At 40.7% G+C, this 17,242-nt stretch overlaps 1 protein-coding gene across 1 annotated transcript in view; it reads left to right on the top strand.

Annotated features, from left to right (window-relative positions):
• Positions 1-13,393, top strand: part of rftn1a (raftlin, lipid raft linker 1a) — a 42,356-nt gene extending 28,963 nt beyond the window's left edge. The window contains exons 4-10 of the mRNA XM_088329522.1: positions 1,074-1,185; positions 7,156-7,774; positions 7,841-8,044; positions 9,151-9,260; positions 10,520-10,623; positions 12,513-12,588; positions 12,832-13,393. Of these exons, the coding sequence (XP_088185648.1) occupies positions 1,074-1,185; positions 7,156-7,774; positions 7,841-8,044; positions 9,151-9,260; positions 10,520-10,623; positions 12,513-12,588; positions 12,832-13,218 (1,612 nt within the window). The 3' untranslated portion in view covers positions 13,219-13,393. The remainder of the gene's footprint in view (positions 1-1,073; positions 1,186-7,155; positions 7,775-7,840; positions 8,045-9,150; positions 9,261-10,519; positions 10,624-12,512; positions 12,589-12,831) is intronic.
• The last annotated feature ends 3,849 nt before the right edge of the window (positions 13,394-17,242 follow it).

Raw genomic sequence — 17,242 nt, 5'->3', positions numbered from 1 at the left:
TCTCCTGCCAATGAGTCCATTGTAGTTCAGCTTAATTTGAGAAGTCTTTTGAAAAATCAACAATGCTCAGCGCCATTGAACGTTATAGACGTCAAACCATCCACTGTTATCTTAGTAGCTGTAGAGGCTAAAGCCTGTAGAACCACCCTGTTCATTTGATTCCGAAGTGTTAGAGGAAGAGACATTGAAAACAAGAGATTCTTTTTAAAGCCATTCATTCAACAGAAGGCTATTTTCAAATGCACACCTAATTACCCCGGAGTAGTCGCGCAGATCCCGGGTTTCCGAGGCGGCTTGCCTGCCGGTCGGCTTGTGCCTGGCACCTGTCTTTGTGGAGATGGCTGATTGCATCATCAGCCCACAAACAGCAGGGATGCAGAAAGTATGAAACCATCTTTTTTCCCCTTTATTGATGAACACCCCCTGCTCTTTCTTTTGTTCACCTCCATCCTTTTTTTTTCTTTTTTTCCCTTACCGGCGCCTTTTATCTCCACATCATTGCTGGCCGCTTTCATAATAAAAAGAAAAAATGAAAGTGGAGTGAGAAAAAAGTGACAGATCAACTGTATCAAATCCAGTAGGGAATGTCACTCGCGCCTCGGAGCACATGATATTGCCATGGCCTTCTCTCTGACCTTATTCCAAATATGAAGAGGCATGTTTCAGTTCTCCTTTTCTATTTTTTTTATGATCACATCTTGCAGCAGGAGGTGAATTTCCTCCTTATTTTTCTCTCTCCCTCTAATAAATCTATTTTGATTGCGAGAAGGAATGGAAAAATCAACCACTTGATACCAAAACGGACATGAAGGTTCTGCTGTGATCATTCTGGTTAACTGGGCTCCCACGTGCCCGAGCAAAATGTCTGTCACAGCCTATAAAGCAAGGGACGGATTCAAAGTGTAATGGAAGTAGGTAATGGCGCCTCCGGGTGATAATCAAAAGGAAACTCTCCCACAGGAGGGCAGCTCAGGCTAATGTTAACAGCATGACCACTCACTCTATGATAACAAAACCGTCGTGGATTTCCTGAGCGATGTTTGCTATGAAAGCTTTTATATCCCAATTTGCAGTTGGGAGAAAAGTCAAGAGAAGAGATGCTGGCGGCATCGTCTGGAGACTGACGTGTGCGCTGCAGGTCAGCAGGCGGCTGACCCGGAGGTAATTCAGAGCTACGTCAAGAGGGTGAGCGCATAGTGTGTTTATTCACTTTTCCAATGAAATGTTTTTGCATCAACATGCCACAATTTTAAAAAGTAATTCCTCCTTTTTGCTCTCAATACAAGAGATCAGTGTTGTACGGTCACGATACCACACGCATTCTTTGGCAGCATTTTATTGATGCTATCTCTCTTCTTTGTGAAGAGATGTTAACCAATACGATTGGTCTTAGTCAGTAGTCAAGTCATGTTTATTTGTGACGCCCTTAATCACAGAGTCTCAAACCAGATTATTGCAAACCACAGACTATTTTGACACCAACCCCTGATATAAAACCTAAATGAGGGCAAGGAATAACTCAAAAACCTCAACATGAGGAAAATGAAAAATCCTTGAGAAGGGACCGTACATGAGGTAATCCCCCTTCCAGGATGACCAGGCTGCAATGGGTGTTGCAATAACAAATAATACACAGATATTTTCAACATGAAATATAGGTTATTCAGTAATAAATTTATTGTTACAGGAATACTGCACCCACGTGCGAAGATCACAAATCTACTGCTCTGTGTTTTTACAATTTGTTACAGTCATAACTTGAATCATGTAAGGATTTTTGCTTTAATTTCGATATACTCTGCTTTAGATATCAATTTTTCTTTATTCGAAGCATTTGCCATATTCGCCACTAGCGGCTGCCAGCGATTCACCATAATCTATAATCATATCTCTTAACCTGAAGGGAATGTTCATTGTATTCAATTATTTTTAAATTTATTTTAGTTATAGTTCATAAATTTTGAAAATAATTATCAATCCAAAAGAAAGGATGAACAAGACAATGCATACGATGTTTTATTGTAACACACACTAGGGTTTATTTATACCTAAAATCCGAATGAAACGAAGAAAAAACTTTACATTCAGACAAATTTGTGTGTAGAAGGAAAGAAAAGTGCGAGGGGTGGGGGGTGTTGTGTCAATGGAGTGTGACTGGCACATGGAAGGGGAGAAGGGAATTTGCTAGTGGCGGAACGACTTGCGGGTTATCCCACTCGTGTGAATTTATCATTCCCTCAATGGGAAAAGAGCTCTATTTTGATATGATTAATTTAGGATATCCATTCATACAGGCAATTCTGCTAAAATTAAACAACCCATCAGGATAGAGAGGGAGGGGAAAAACACGGACCATCCAGGCCTCTTGGTTGGCATGCACCAGGCTTCCTGACCGAGGAGCCATGGCCCTGGGCTCCAGCCTTCTTTGTCCCCATTGTCTAAAGGTGCAAAGGTTAGGCGGGGCCCCCCTCTGTGCCGCTTTTCTGGTTAGCAGGGGCGATAAAAGAGGGAGTGAAGGCGTGATGGCCTGCGCTATTAAATGTCGATGAGGTCGCACCTGTCAAAGTTACCTGGTCACTACCTGGAGTCTGGTCACTTTCTGTAGGGTTCAAAAATGTCTGTCCATGAGCCCTGGTGTGCATTGGCATGTTGGTTTGTGAATATTTTAAGCTTCATGCTTGTTACAGCAGAGTTCGTGGTTAAAAACGGCAAGGGAAAATATATTTATGGCAAGGTGGTTCCCTACAGGCACCTTTTACTTTTAGAATTTCGATTTTTAAAAAATATGACTGAGTAGTTGACTTGTCACTGACTATTTGAAAAAAATCGTTGAATAACTGGATTATAATTGAAGGTGTGGTGCATCTTTCGAAGTGTCTTTAAAGGGGCTGGCCGAAATCATCATTGCAACCTCTTTCAAACTCTTTGTGTGGCACGTGCAGGTACGCGTATTAGATGTACTTTTTATGTTCATCCTTTTGGGGTTTGGGTTGGCGTTTCGACCATCGGAAACAAGCTTTTTTTTTTCTTATACCATTTTCATGCGACGTTAACAAAAATCTGAGATGACAAGCATAGAATCACTCTCCAAACCTCGACACCACTTTCCCTTTAGCTAATTTGTTTCGCGACCCAAACTGCTTCACTAAAAGAAAGATAAAAACAGATAGGCGCGGTGGAAAGATACCTTTCCGATTCTCTGCAAACATCACTTTGGAATCCCTCCTCTGCTCATCAGTTCGCCCCAAACCCAACAATGGGAAATGAAAATGTACTCTATTGAATAGATTTACATCTGAACACCCAAAGAGCGCACAAAAGGAAACCTGATTGGATGGAAAACGCACATCACGAAGTCTAACGCGATGGGCTCCGGCAGCGTGATATGAATAGCCAATCAGATGCCAGAAGCAAGAGAGTTCCAGATAAGCATCCAGACTGATTGTGCGTGTTCAATTTTGTCATCTTGCCTTCTGCCAGCCCTCCCACTCTCAATCTGTCCACGCTCAAAGATTTACGCTTTTATCTGCAAATGCAGAAATCCCTCGGTTTTCACGGGGACCAGAACCACCCGCAGAAAGTGAAAATCCGTGAAGTAGTCTAACACCCTTTTTTGGGGGGCAGCCTTCATTAGAGCGGACTTGCCAACTTACCAAATGAGAGCGAGTATATATTGAAACTCTGTATGTATTTGTCTTTATGAATAAGAGAAGGAGGAGAGAAAGAGAGTGAGAACAAATTCAAACCCACACGTATTTTAAATTAATTGATAGTTTTGGTTTTTTTTGCCAACTGAGAAGGTGTAGAGAGAGGGATACACAGAGAGAGAAATGGGTAGACAGACAGACAGGGAGGGGAGAGATTATCTAAAGTTTTTATCTCATGTGTGTGTGTGTGTGTGTATATGTATGTATGTATGTATGTATGTATATATATATATATATATATATATATATATACATATATAAGTGTGTGTGTCTTTGTGGTTTAGCTGGCAGGACACAAACTTCTCATGTCCATCTCTCGCGGAGTCCAGCCAGCACAGCAAAAGTGATTTTGCAAAGTCGGTGCAGGAAGGGTTTGAATTTTCTTTTTTTTCTTTTTTTTTTTTTTTAGTAATCTTTTTTCTTTTCGTTTTTTAATCTAACGGCCAGTCAGCTTGAATCCTGGCTGCCCGAAGCCTTCCTCAATGGCGTGGGAAGCATCCGTTTTTGTTTTTTTTCTGATCTTTTTTGTTTTATTTTTTCCCTCGCAAAGAAATGAACCAGCGATAACTGAAGCACCAAGTAGCGAAGCGTCTCAGTAGACTGCTTTTTTCCCGCTATAACGTAGGTTTGTCATCCAGTTATAAACAGATGAGGGGTGAGAAAAGTGCACAAGTAAGGAAGACGAGTCTCATTATTGCCGTGTGATTTTTCTCCCGTCAAGCCTTTCAGCCCAAATTCCAAGTGACAAAGCACACAAACACACACTCGCTTTCTCTCTTTTGCACGCGTACACGCACGGATGAGCACAGATGAGGTCCTTTTGTCATTTGAATATTTGATCTTTGCACATGATTAGCATGCTTCTAATTCAGCTGAATATCATCTCTGCCTTTGTGTGTGTGTAAATCAGGCTCTGACGTCACCTGAATAGAATATATAGCGGTCGCTTATGAATAGTGAATAATAGAATCATTTGCATTACCGTGACAGCCTTGGATATTGACATTAAATGGACAAAAGCGCTTCAGATTATGATAACGTTGAAAAACGTACAGCAGAAGATTGAATCGAAGATGGCATGTTGGGGTAAAATTATTTCGGATTCCAGATAATTTAGTTTTGTGCCTGAGGAAGAAAAATGGCCTCCGATATAACCTTATGTTGAATGAATGAATGAAAACTTTATTCGAACATTAAAATAAAAACAGAACAAAAACAATAACTCCACAACAAAATAATATTCCATAATATGTTAGAAAAGGGGTAGTCAGAAGCAAATGCTTATATTCCTTACCCCTTCAATGTTGATAGTTGTTGATTGGGCCCAGTGACACATAATTTGAAATATTATTATAAAAAAATCTTTACCAAAAAGAAATACAACTAGACCTATTATACTTTATTAAGAGATAATTCTAATGATTTTAAATGTTGTTTTTTTGTTTATTCATTTACATTTTTATTTCTTTATATATATATATATATATATATATATATATATATAATGAAATATAAATGTTAAGAATTATATGTATTTATTTGATATCCAACATTTTGTATGAAATATTTTAATTTTCTTATTTATCTTATTTGTCTTTTTTGAAGAAATATTTCTAGTGAAATAAGCATACATGTACTTAAAACAAGCAAAATGATCTGCCATGTACATATTCATCGGTATATTTTTAATGCAGTTTGCCTAAACGGGACATGAACCTTAGAAAAACAAAAAGCCGATGGACAATAGTCACTATTTTCAGTCATTGAGAATGCAAATTCATCATTATAGTTCTAAAAAATACAACACTTTTTCCAACATTATTTGTATTTTCCTCCGAAATTTGAGAAATAAGTATTGGCCTCTTTATATTTTTGATACAAGTACCTCTCTTGCTATGAAAATGTAGTACTTCTGTCATTTTGGCCTTGATTTGAAGTCGTGTGACGTGCTATGTGACTGCTCACCCAAGGGGAAAGACATCGGCCGTGTCTGTCCCGTGTAGACAACCTTGTATTCCAAACTGTTTTGATCAGTACATAGCTTATCTGAATTTGATTGATGCGGCTTTCTTGGCTAGAATACGGCAAATTCCGGACTACAAAGCACACATGATTATTTAAAGCTGCATGCTCAAAGGTGGGGTACATCGTTTGAGGCGTCCTTAAAAAGTTGAAAGTCAAATGTTTTGTATATTAAGTATGTGTTACTAATGTCCAACTCAGTTCAAAGAGCCCTTATGCTTTTATTTTGCTCTGCGCCTTTTTGTTTTTATCTTTTTAGGAGGCGTTCGGGGCAAGCTCATGAGGTTTGAGGAACGGGGGAAGGGGAAGCGAGCACATGTTTACTTTTGCGCATAGAAAACATGAACGAGGGTTTCCTCATACTGACGTGTCTTTCTGTTTTATTGTCATCAGTGGTTGGTAATGGACAAATTTGCATTTGTTTGACATCGTTCCTCATGGATTAAAGGAAATTTCAGCAACCTCACTTCAATGCCGATGATTCAGAAAATGCAGAGTTTGTGATGTATAACTTCCCCTGCTATTGAATTCGTATGTTTAAATTAAGGACTCAACTTGTGGGTGCAAAAGTCGAAATATTACGAGTACGATGTAAAAGTTGAATAAATTACAGAGTGTCAAACTGCTAGTTTTGCTCTTGTTATGCATTATATGAATGTTGGCAAAAACACGGACTCGTTTTTCTTTATTTCAAGCGTCGGCGTGGTGTTTTGTATTCTCGCCGTTTTCTTAAAGTTGCTGTGCGGAATTTGAAACTTTGTTACTCTCTGCTGCCATCTCCTGGCTATCGGTTAGTTAGTGTGTGTAAAAGGGAAAGTGAAGCACATTGTATAGCGCTTTGGGAGGTCTTCATTGACTTGAAAAGCGCTACAAAAATGCAGAACAGTTAAGGTCATGATCGCAGCCGAAGACGGCTCATTCATGATGGCTGTGCATTTCTTACACATTCGAATCAACTTTTCTTTTTAAATCTTTTTGGGGTTTGGGTTGCCGTTAAGACTGTCTTTGAAATGAGCTTTTTCTTTTATCATATTCAGGCTACACTAACAAAAGACTGCCATGACAAGCATGAAGTCACTCTCCACTCCTACTACCTAATGTGTTGCGCGTCCTGAACTGTGTTGCTAAAATCGCGATTAAAGCAAATAGCCGTGGCGGAAAAAAAGGCTCTTTTCTCTGTTTGGTATTGTTAACATATTCTTAATAGAGAAAATATTCTACACTTTGAGGGCAACTCAAACGACCCACCCCATCTTCAAATATTTACACAGAAAGATATTACAGGTGAGGAGCTGACTTTTTTTTTTCTTTAAACCTGCAGTCTAAAATTTATTGTAGTCATTTTGCTGCCTTGTTCTATAAAAACAATGCAATACCAAATCTTTCTGAAGATGTGAACATTGATAAAGTTGTCACATTCCTCCAGATCCAGGACGTAGCGGAGCAAGGAGTGATGTTTGTGGGATTTCTCCAGCATCCAGGAGGGACGCCTTGCTTCACGAGCAACTGGGAACCAGACGAGTTGTCTTCCTTACACTCGAGCCCTTCCCCCATCCACCGAAACCCCTTCAGTCCGACTGATCCTTCAGCCCTGTGCCGTAACGATTCTGAGCCCGGCAGCCTACCGTTTGAACCTCCAGAGATGCATCATGAGAGCACACAACGCGCTACAAGGGATCACACACCCGCTCTGAGCTCAGAAGTAGACTTCCTTGTTCGGCCTTTAGATGTGGACCCAAAAGGATCTAATGAGCGGCTTGAGATCCCCCTCAGAGAATCACGTGGAGAAACAAACAGAGCTTCATATCAAAGAGACACAGTCCAACAATGTGTAAGTGAGAACCCAGTCGAGACACAAGAAAGGCAGCTAAGTCCAAAGACCCTGAAAGCCTACGAGCAAGAGGAACACAGCCTACCAGAACTTAAGGAATCCCCACAGAGGAATTCTAGACTTTCGATTCGGCGAGACCGAAAAGAATCCGTCCCGGACGTTCCTTGGAACAACAACCATATTTGTGTGAAAAACTCTGAGACGGCTCAAGCTCGTGAGTAATTTGATGTCAATTCCCGTTCATTCACAACATTGTTGAGTAATTTTCTGATCTTCGTAGGAATGCAATTGTTTGCCTTGTACAACTCTACGGGGGAACTCGACTCCTCTTTGAGGTATTACGCGCTGAGAGTGCCTTTGAGAGTTCGGAAGGAGGCGGGGCTTGTTACGGAAGTCGATGGCGATTGGCTCGATCACATGACTCAGCACTTCGCCAACGGAGCGCAGCTCGTTGATGGCTTTTTCCATCTCTGGGATAATAACGGTACAGTGCGATAGTCGTGTGAGAAATCAGCGGTTGTTTTGGGGGGGAGGGTGCTTAAGTTAAAGCCCCAGCGTGTAATATTCGACCCCTAGATAGCACTCTTGTCTAATGTGACACTAGTGCTGCAGCAATGCTACATGGCGGCAACCTTATGTATGGATTCCACTATGTAAAAAAATTACAAATTTCTCGACTTACAATTTTAAATATAAATTAACCATTGACTGTTTATGCATTTTCGCCTAGTGTTCAAGTAATTTTTACTGAATGTACCACTAGGAGGCACTAAATATCCCACTGTCCCTTTAACAGAGTTGTACGGAATTTTGGAACGCCATCACCTGACTTAATCATAACCGCAGCTTCACTCCGCTCATTGATGATGCGTGTGCAATGACGTGTGTTTCTGCTCAAATAAACCTTTTTTATTAGTCTATCTTAGAATTTGGGTTGGCGTTTGGATTCTTAAAGCAGGTATTTTCTTACTTTCATCATTTTCATGCGACACTGACTTATAGAATTTGTTTTTAAAACCTTTGGGGAGAAGCATGACTACAGTCTCCAGCACTCACCCCAGACCCCATTCCTCGGACCTAATGTGTTCTGTCCCAAACAGCTCTGCTTTAAGTAAGCTAAAACCAGATGGGCACAATGGAAAATAAATCATAATGGCTCTTTGAACTCAGTTGGCATTGTTAACACATATTTATTAGAGAAAATATTTCACTTTCAACTTTTTAAGGACAACTCAAACGACCCACTCCAAGTTTGAATAGTTCCAATATGATGCTATTCCCTGTGATGATGAATGTGTTCGTAATGGGAATACAAAGTGTACACATAATTGAATTGAATTCCTTTGTTCATTGTTGTAGCTTGGAGTTCTGGCTATCATGCATGTAATTGTCTGCCATGTAGCAACAGGAGATATGATTGCTATTGTGCAACAGGTCTATAGCAATGTGAGACATTGGAAATGAGTGTTCAGCCATATGTGGAATAAGAAAGGGGGTGATAAAAAAAAGAGGTTGAAATCCAGATGGGGTCAGAAGAGGCGTTCCCAAATCACGAGTGTCCTCTCACATCCTTATCTTTTTTTTCCACAGATAATGGGATTTTGTCGGTGGACAGTGTGTTCATTTTCCACAACTCGACCGAGGAGACCTCAAACACCTCCTACGACGCCATCGTGGTTGAGCAATGGACTGTCATCAATGTGAGCCTCTTCTTGTTTCCCGGGCCTTTTCCAGTAAAAATGTGATCACTGGCCGTAACCGGCCCCCGGGCCGAACTTTGGACATGCCTGCTTAAGTGTGTCTTCTTGTATTATCTACTCTTGGACATGATAATGAGTGAAATTGTAAGAACTTGTCTCGGCAAAAAACGCAAGGCTGAACAACCCTTTGGAATTACACAGTCAAGTTAGACCTACTGGTAAAAAAAACAGGCAATTGTCAGGAAAAGCTGACTAGATTATCAAAATCTATTTCAAATGATGGCAGGTGCGTGTTCAACTAAACCTTTAAATCAATAACGATCTTTGGTCAAATTTTCAACTTTACAGATGCAATAGACTCCCAGGATACAACAGTAACCAGTTTTGCGGTGGATTTCTATGTGAAATTGTCGAATAGCCGAGGATAATTCCATGGTAATGTGTAGCTAATGTGTTTCAAACCACTGGTATGCATAAAAAAAAAAAAACATCAAAACAACAAAATAGTATATAATAGGTACTATTTATATGTTATGTAGATGTATAGTATTGAGTTACATTATAAATACATGTAAAAGAAAAACTAAATGTTCCCGATCTGACGTAATATGAGTTAGTCGAGCGGAGTCGCGGGTGGATGCATGGAGTATGTGGGGAACGGTGACGGCGGATTAAAAATGAAACTGATTTAAGAATTACTCTTGTGAGGATTGTCATGTCCTTTGAAGATTTCTTTGCTTTAATCACCTCCTTGGTTTGAATAATGGTCTGGATTGTCAATTGGTTACGGCCGTGCAACTTGACGACAGTCGCCATTTATGTGCTTTCTTAGTATTTCTTGATAATCACAAGCCTGATCACGTTTTTGCTTCTCTTTAGCATCACCACAAGCCTAGGATCACAAAGGAAACGAATACAAAAAAGTATTGTATAGTGGGAGGCAGTTCAGCCAATCCCATATCGTTATATTCACGAGACGCAAATCAATAGCAGACCAGCGTTCCATACGACGTCGACTAATAGCAGATGGGCATCTTCGAGATGTAACTCGTCATTAAATGTTTTTAAACACGCAAACTAATTTGTAATTGCTGTTGTATAGTGGGGAAAATGCTGTAAAGAAGGGGCAAAAAACCGTCCTTTTCCGAAGTGAAAATGTCACAAGGCTGGGACGCCGTATCCAGGGGTCTGGTGTAAATATGGCAGTTGCATGGTTCCATACGCATTTGTCTTTGTTGCTGACTGTTTGTGCCTGTCAGGGTGTGGTGGTGAAAGCCGACTATGTCCCGCTGCTGCAGTCGCTTGCTCCCTACGGATGGAGGCTAATGTGTGTCTTACCGACACCCATTGTCAAGACTAACAGGTACATCGATTTTGAGGGCGTTAAATACATTGCGTGCCGTTGACAGCTAAACACGTCAATTCCACATTGTCCTCTTGAAATAGGCTGGCAGTAAAATCAGTACTGGGCCATATGACAAAAATTGCGATCACGACGGTGGGTTGCGATCATTATCGCAACCTTTTTTTTCGTTCCCGTTTTCGGTTTCATTTTTGCCCGAGTGAACTGATGACGAGCTATTGTTCAACATTTCACAAATATGAGGAACATAAAACAAGGCGGAGCTGGTTGCAGGGATACACTGGTGGCACCATGTGAGCGGGCTCACTCGTCGAAAGTGCTTCCCCAGTATTTTTCAATTCAAATTTAACCCTTTTGAGGTTACATCCAATTTCATTTAAGACCACAGCTATCTTGCACCAATTCTGGCATACAATGATGAAATGATGCAAAATAATCTGTCAGGATAACTAAGAATAACTGCATAAGACAAGGACCAAGTACCTGCTCCCATCCCAAAGTTACTCTATCAACCACAGCGGGTTAGAGACTGAGAACGTGAAGCTCCGTGCTGCATTTTGGAAAACACAGAAATCTGAATTTTTCCATTTATCGTTTAGGGATCAATAAAGTCGGAAAACATAAAATAGAATTTCACAACGCAACGCACCATACATAATTTTTGTTAGTTTACTTATTGTATTTATTGGCTCTATTGTGCAGATAACACGGGGAAAATTAAGAGTGAAATTTAAGATGTTCAAACAAAATGTAAGACCTTTTCAAGGCCTTTTTTTCGGTTATAAAATATAAAACTTTTTCAAGTTTTAAGTCAAGTCAAGCCAAGTCATGTTTATTTGTCTATCCCTTAAAGGGCTCTACAAACTAAAAATTACATACGGGCAAGAAAAAACTCAAAAACCTCAACATGAGGAAAAGAACAAAACCTTAAAAAGGGGCTGCACATGAGGTAATCCCCCAATGTTCCTGCTTGTAAACTGCAGGTCTACTAGTGATCGCAAGAGCCAAGAAGAAATCTGCAGCTTCCGCGGGAACCTTTGTTTTTGGGTGAAGTGTTTTTTCCTTCTGGGTATTGTAGCAGGCTATAGTGTTTTAAATTGTGAAATGAGTTTGTTGTGTTGCCCATCTTGGTAGGCAACGTCTGCAGGGCATATCACCACTGTGTAATTGGCCAAAATAGCTCCAAAAGAGTGAATATTAGAGGCCTCTCCTGTCTACAACTCTTTCAGCATGATTTTAATGGCTATGCTGGCTGTTATCCTTCGTCTCGTTATCGCTCATTTTGACCTTCTTGTAGTCCTTTCGCTTCCACTGTGTGAGCTGCTATACCTACGAACTGATTGTCTGGTCATTGTCACTTTTGTCTCCTGAATGTAAGTTTGGAACTTGCGTTTTCATTGCATTAGCGCCCCCATTTTATAAATGATCAACTTCTATTGAATGTTTTTATTATACGACAATAATTATACTTGTCGTTTTATTTCCAATGCCCAAGTAAATTTATTTTGGATGTAGTTGTACTTAATAGATAGGGAACATCAGTTCACTTTCTACCTTCAGCATGCAAAACAGTGACAAAACTTGTTTGAAAAAAAAAAAAAGCCGTGAGCAGAAACTGTACCTGATTTTACTTTCTTAATGAGCACTCCTGTGTTTTATTTTGCGGTGTCTTTAAAGAATTATGGGCTGACAGAGCTAACTACAAAACACAACACAAATGGTGCGAGATCTGACACTGGATGTCTTAAATAAAAGCCCTTTTTCAGTCTGTCAGCCAAAGAAGCACGCCGGGCTCTCTTTGCCTTGTAACCTGTCGTGTTTCAAAATGCGCCTAACAAAAGAAATGATTTTCCGCGCATCATCACATTCCAGCTCTCTCTTTCTCGCAGTGATGGGAGTTTGTCGACTAAGCAAATCCTTTTCCTTCAGAGGCCCGTTTTGCAGCGCAAAAGAAAAGACTTCAAGGTTGGTGCCAGGCTCCGTCATTACCACAGATCTTGCCCGCCTAAGTGTGGCTTTGCCTTATGTTACTAAGTCACGATGCTAAATGTAGAATATACAATTAAACTGTCTAATAATAGTCAAATGCCTCACGGTGCAAAGAAAGAATTATCAGCGAGAGTCTTTGTTCCATTTTGTCAGGTGTCTGCAGGGAAAGGAAAGGGAAAAAAACAATAGAATCTGTCAAACGCCTTCGTTTCATTTCAGATGCTCAACCTCCGAGGTCGCCACAAGACAAAAAAACACTCATGCGGAGAGATGCTGGAGGAGGGAGAGGACCGGTCCCTCGTCTCAGAGACTGAAATGAGAAAGCTGCGACACATAAAAGAGGACCAGGAGGGGAGAAGAAGCTGGGCTGGAGAACCGACCGAAGAAGGCGGTCAGGACGCGCTTCAAAAGGATCTTCGGTTCCTCTCGGGAAGCCTGTCCATTGAAGAGGAGGAGGAGGAGGAGACGGACATCGACAACGTTTTGACGTACAAGCCGGAAAAGTCTGTAAGGTGGACGGACGTATGCCACAGAGACGGCTGCGGAGTCAAAGAGGTCAAGGAAGACGAGCGCATCAAACATCAACTCTTTTCCGGTGTCTGTTGAATGGAAATGGGGGACAGTTTGAGAGCTGAAAAGGAGATTTTCGAAGGATTTCAAAGTTTCCGATCCGCTTGGATGTGCACATTCATGCTCTGCTGTATACTGGACTGTCTCAGAAAATTAGAATATTGTGATAAAGTTCTTTATTTTCTGTAATGCAATTAAAAAAACAAAAATGTCATACATTCTGGATTCATTACACGTCAACTGAACTATTTCAAGCCTTTTATTATTTGAATATTGCTGATTTTGGCTTGCAGTTGAAAAAAACTCAAAAATCCTATCTCAAAATATTAGAATACTTCCTCAGACCAAGTAAAAAAATAATTTTATAACAGCAAAACTAAATCAAACATTTGAAAATGTCCATTGATGCACTCAGTACTTGGTTGGGAATCCTTTTGCACGGATTACTGCATCAATCCGGCGTGGCAGGGAGGCAATCAACTTGTGGCATTGCTGAGGTGTTATTGATGCCCAGGATGCTTCGATAGCGGCCTTCAGCTCATTTGCATTTGTAGGTCTGGTGTCTTTCATCTTCTTCTTAACTATACCCCACAAATTCTCGATGGGGTTCAGGTCAGGGGAATTAGCAGGCCAATCAAGGACAGTGATGCCATGGTCAGTGCACCAGTTACTGGTGGTTTTGGCACTGTGGGCAGGTGCCAGATCATGCTGGAAAATGAAATCCTCATCTCCATAGAGCTTTTCAGCAGATGGAAGCATGTAGTGCTCTAAAATCTCTTGGTACACAGTTGCATTTACTCTGGACTTGATGAAACACAGTGGACCAACACCAGCAGCTGACATGGCTCCCCAAACCGTTGCTGATTGTGGGAACTTCACACTGGATTTCCAGCAACTTGAATTTTGCTCCTCTCCAGCCTTTCTCCAGACTCTGGCGCCTTGACTTCCAAATGAAATGCAAAACTTGCTTTCGTCTGAAAAGAGGACTTTGGACCACTCTGCAACTGTCCAGTGCTTCTTCTCCATAGCCCAAGTCAGACGCTTCTTCCGTTGTCTTGAGTTCAGAAGTGGCTTGACCATGGGAATACGGCTATTGTAGCCCATTTCCCGGACTCGTCTGTGAACTGTGGCTTTTGATTCCTGGACTCCAGCTTCAGCCCACTGTCTTTGAAGCTCCCCCAAATTCTGGAAGCGGCTCTTCTTCACAATTTTGTTAAGGCTGCGGTCATCTCTCTTGGTTGCGCAGCGTTTCCGGCCACATTTTTCCCTTCCAACAGACTTTTTGTGGATATGCTTTGAAACTGCACTCTGTGAACAGCCTGCTCTTTGAGAAATTTCTTTTTGTGTCTTACCCTCCTGATGGAGGGTATCAATGATGGTCCTCCGGACAGCAGACAGATCAGCAGTCTTCCCCATACTTGTGATTTAGTTTACTGAACCAAGCTGAGTGTTTTTAAGGCTCAGGAAACCCTCGCAAGGTGTTTCGAGTTAGATGATTCAGGTGATTAGTTGAATAGCCTACTTGTATACTTTTTCATGATATTCTAATATTTTGAGATAGGATTTTTGAGTTTTCTTAAGCTGTAAGCCAAATTCAGCAATATTCAAATAATAAAAGGCTTGAAATAGTTCAGTTGATGTGTAATGAATCCAGAATGTATGACATTTTTGTTTTTTTAATTGCATTACAGAAAATAAAGAACTTTATCACAATATTCTAATTTTCTGAGACAGTCCAGTATATCTTCATAGAACTTGGGACATTCTTTAGCTGACTCAAGTAGTCGGGAAACCAGAAGAGGTGAAAAGAAAGATGCAATAGTGTGATACTTCAAGATTCCATCCCCATCTGACAACGGTACCAAAATACAAAGAAAGGAATTTGGGGGGGCTGAGGTAGTGGTTCTGGTGTTGGTTTGACTAAAGTTTCACCGAGGTCAGTCCCAATCTTGAGAAACTCGATTACAAATGAGAATTGGATTAACATAGGTGAAATATTAACCAGGGACACCATTTTCTATTGTCTGAATATGCGATCCTTTTTCAAGCTAAGAGCAACTCTCTAAGTGGCAAAAAGGGCACTTAGTTTGACAAGACATTTCTAAAATTACTTATCATGTTATTACCAGGTTAATGATTGGAAATCGGATCAAATACACACGACCATTTAAAAAAAAAATTAAAAAAAAAATCTCAATGACCCTGCAACGGTGAGCTATTTCAGAATAGGTCTGCAGGCACCTAAGCTGTCCTTAGGGGGCACTATCCTGCCTGCGGGAACCATGTTGGAAATCCCTGGTCTAAATAGTCTTGAGGGGAATTACACTTCTGAATTAGAATAGGACCAGACTCATTGCCAGACATCAGTCTCAAGGGGGGCAGACTTATTACCTATAAAAAACATATCAGGGTTCAATGGTGTGGCCAAGGCCCCCTTTGGCCCGCCCATAGCAACAGGTGTGGGGTAAGTGCTGGTGGGGTTGAAAAGGCCTCACATGCAAGAAACTCATCAAAAGGGTGAAGGGATAAATGGGGCCCAGATGACCCACACCATTCCCCACCCCATCACCACCAACCCCATGTTGTAAAGGAAAGTACAAACCGTGTCTGCCATCTGATGGTGAATGGTGTTATTACCACTTAAAACACAATCAACCCATTTACACAAGGTTCACAGTGAGTAAATGCAAATATATTTGCCTTTTGGGGGGGTATTTTTGTTTCAAATGTGAGCTGACCCTTATTTTCACAAAGTTGGTTTCTATATAACTTTGAGGTTTTTTTTTTTTACATTTCTATTAATCTAAAGCACCTCATATTGTGGTCTGATGTCAAATGTGCCCTGTAGCAGTTGATTATTCCTGACCTGAACAGTTTTATACGTCTTATCTGACCTTGATATACTGACTTAATTTATTACACAAAAATACTCAACGTCAACAAAGTGAGCATTGTTTTTTTTGTTTTGTTTTTTATAAATGATGAAAGCTGTGAAGTTTTAGCTAAGAATTGGTCTTGTACTCTCGGCTTTTTGAGGGGATCACAATGTGAAATTGTCGTACAGCGGAGAATAGAAGCTTATGGTAATGTGGTTAGAAAAATACAGCTTTGTGGGTGTGATTTGATGTTGCTGGGATTGTTGTATGTATATTAAGTGTACTTATACTACGATCAAGGAATAGTTTATATTGTGGTCAACACGTGCCATTTTGTTTTTCACAGCATGGATTTACATAGATGGCTTCCGAATTCTGTTATACACTGAATAGTCAGCTGGGTCAGTCATTTATAGGTAAGAAAGCACATATGCCCATATCAGTATTAGAAACTTCTTTACTCGAGCAGTGTTTTTCAACATAAAATTGCCAATTTAATCTTTGCAAAAAGGCTTGCCGATTTGCAGTATCGTTGCTTTTTTCAATGAATGGCCAGTTCACTAACATGTATCTGTATCAGTAGGTGGCAGCAGATTACTATGTTATTTCTTCCTGTATCTTATTTATTTCCTCATGTATATTTATATTATAAATAAAATTGACGTCTGAGCTTGCACCAAAAAAACAAAATCAAGTAAAAATACAAAAAAAAACAATCAGTAATATCCATCCATCCATTATCCGCACCGCTTATCCTTCGTAGGGTCGCGGGGGTGTTGGAGCCCATCCCAGCCATCTTCGGGCAGTGGACACCCTGAATTGGTTGCCAGCCAGTCGCAGGGCACACAGGGACAGACAATTCACTCGCTTATTTACACCTCGGGACAATTTAGATGAGCCAATTAACCTAAACTGTGTTTTTGTTGGAATGTGGGAGGAAACTAGAGTGCCCGGGGGAAACCCACGCAAGCACGGGGAGAACATGCAAACTCCACACAGGAGGTTCTATCTCTTGACCTCAGAACTGTGCCGCACACGCACTAACCACTGCGCCGCCGTGTTGTGGCCCCACCCAGTAATAACATAATATTGCTACTTTTAAGATGTTTTCTTATTTGGGGCTGTAGGAGCTTAGCAGGTAGCTTGTCTTAAGAGCTAGAGGTTGCAAGTTTGATCCCTGGCTT

Source organism: Urocampus carinirostris, chromosome 2 (genome assembly GCF_059441175.1).
Source record: "Urocampus carinirostris isolate Australia breed hairy pipefish chromosome 2, RoL_Ucar_1.0, whole genome shotgun sequence".
NCBI classification, from domain to species: Eukaryota; Metazoa; Chordata; class Actinopteri; order Syngnathiformes; family Syngnathidae; genus Urocampus; species Urocampus carinirostris.
This window is presented reverse-complemented; position numbering and strand designations above follow the sequence as displayed.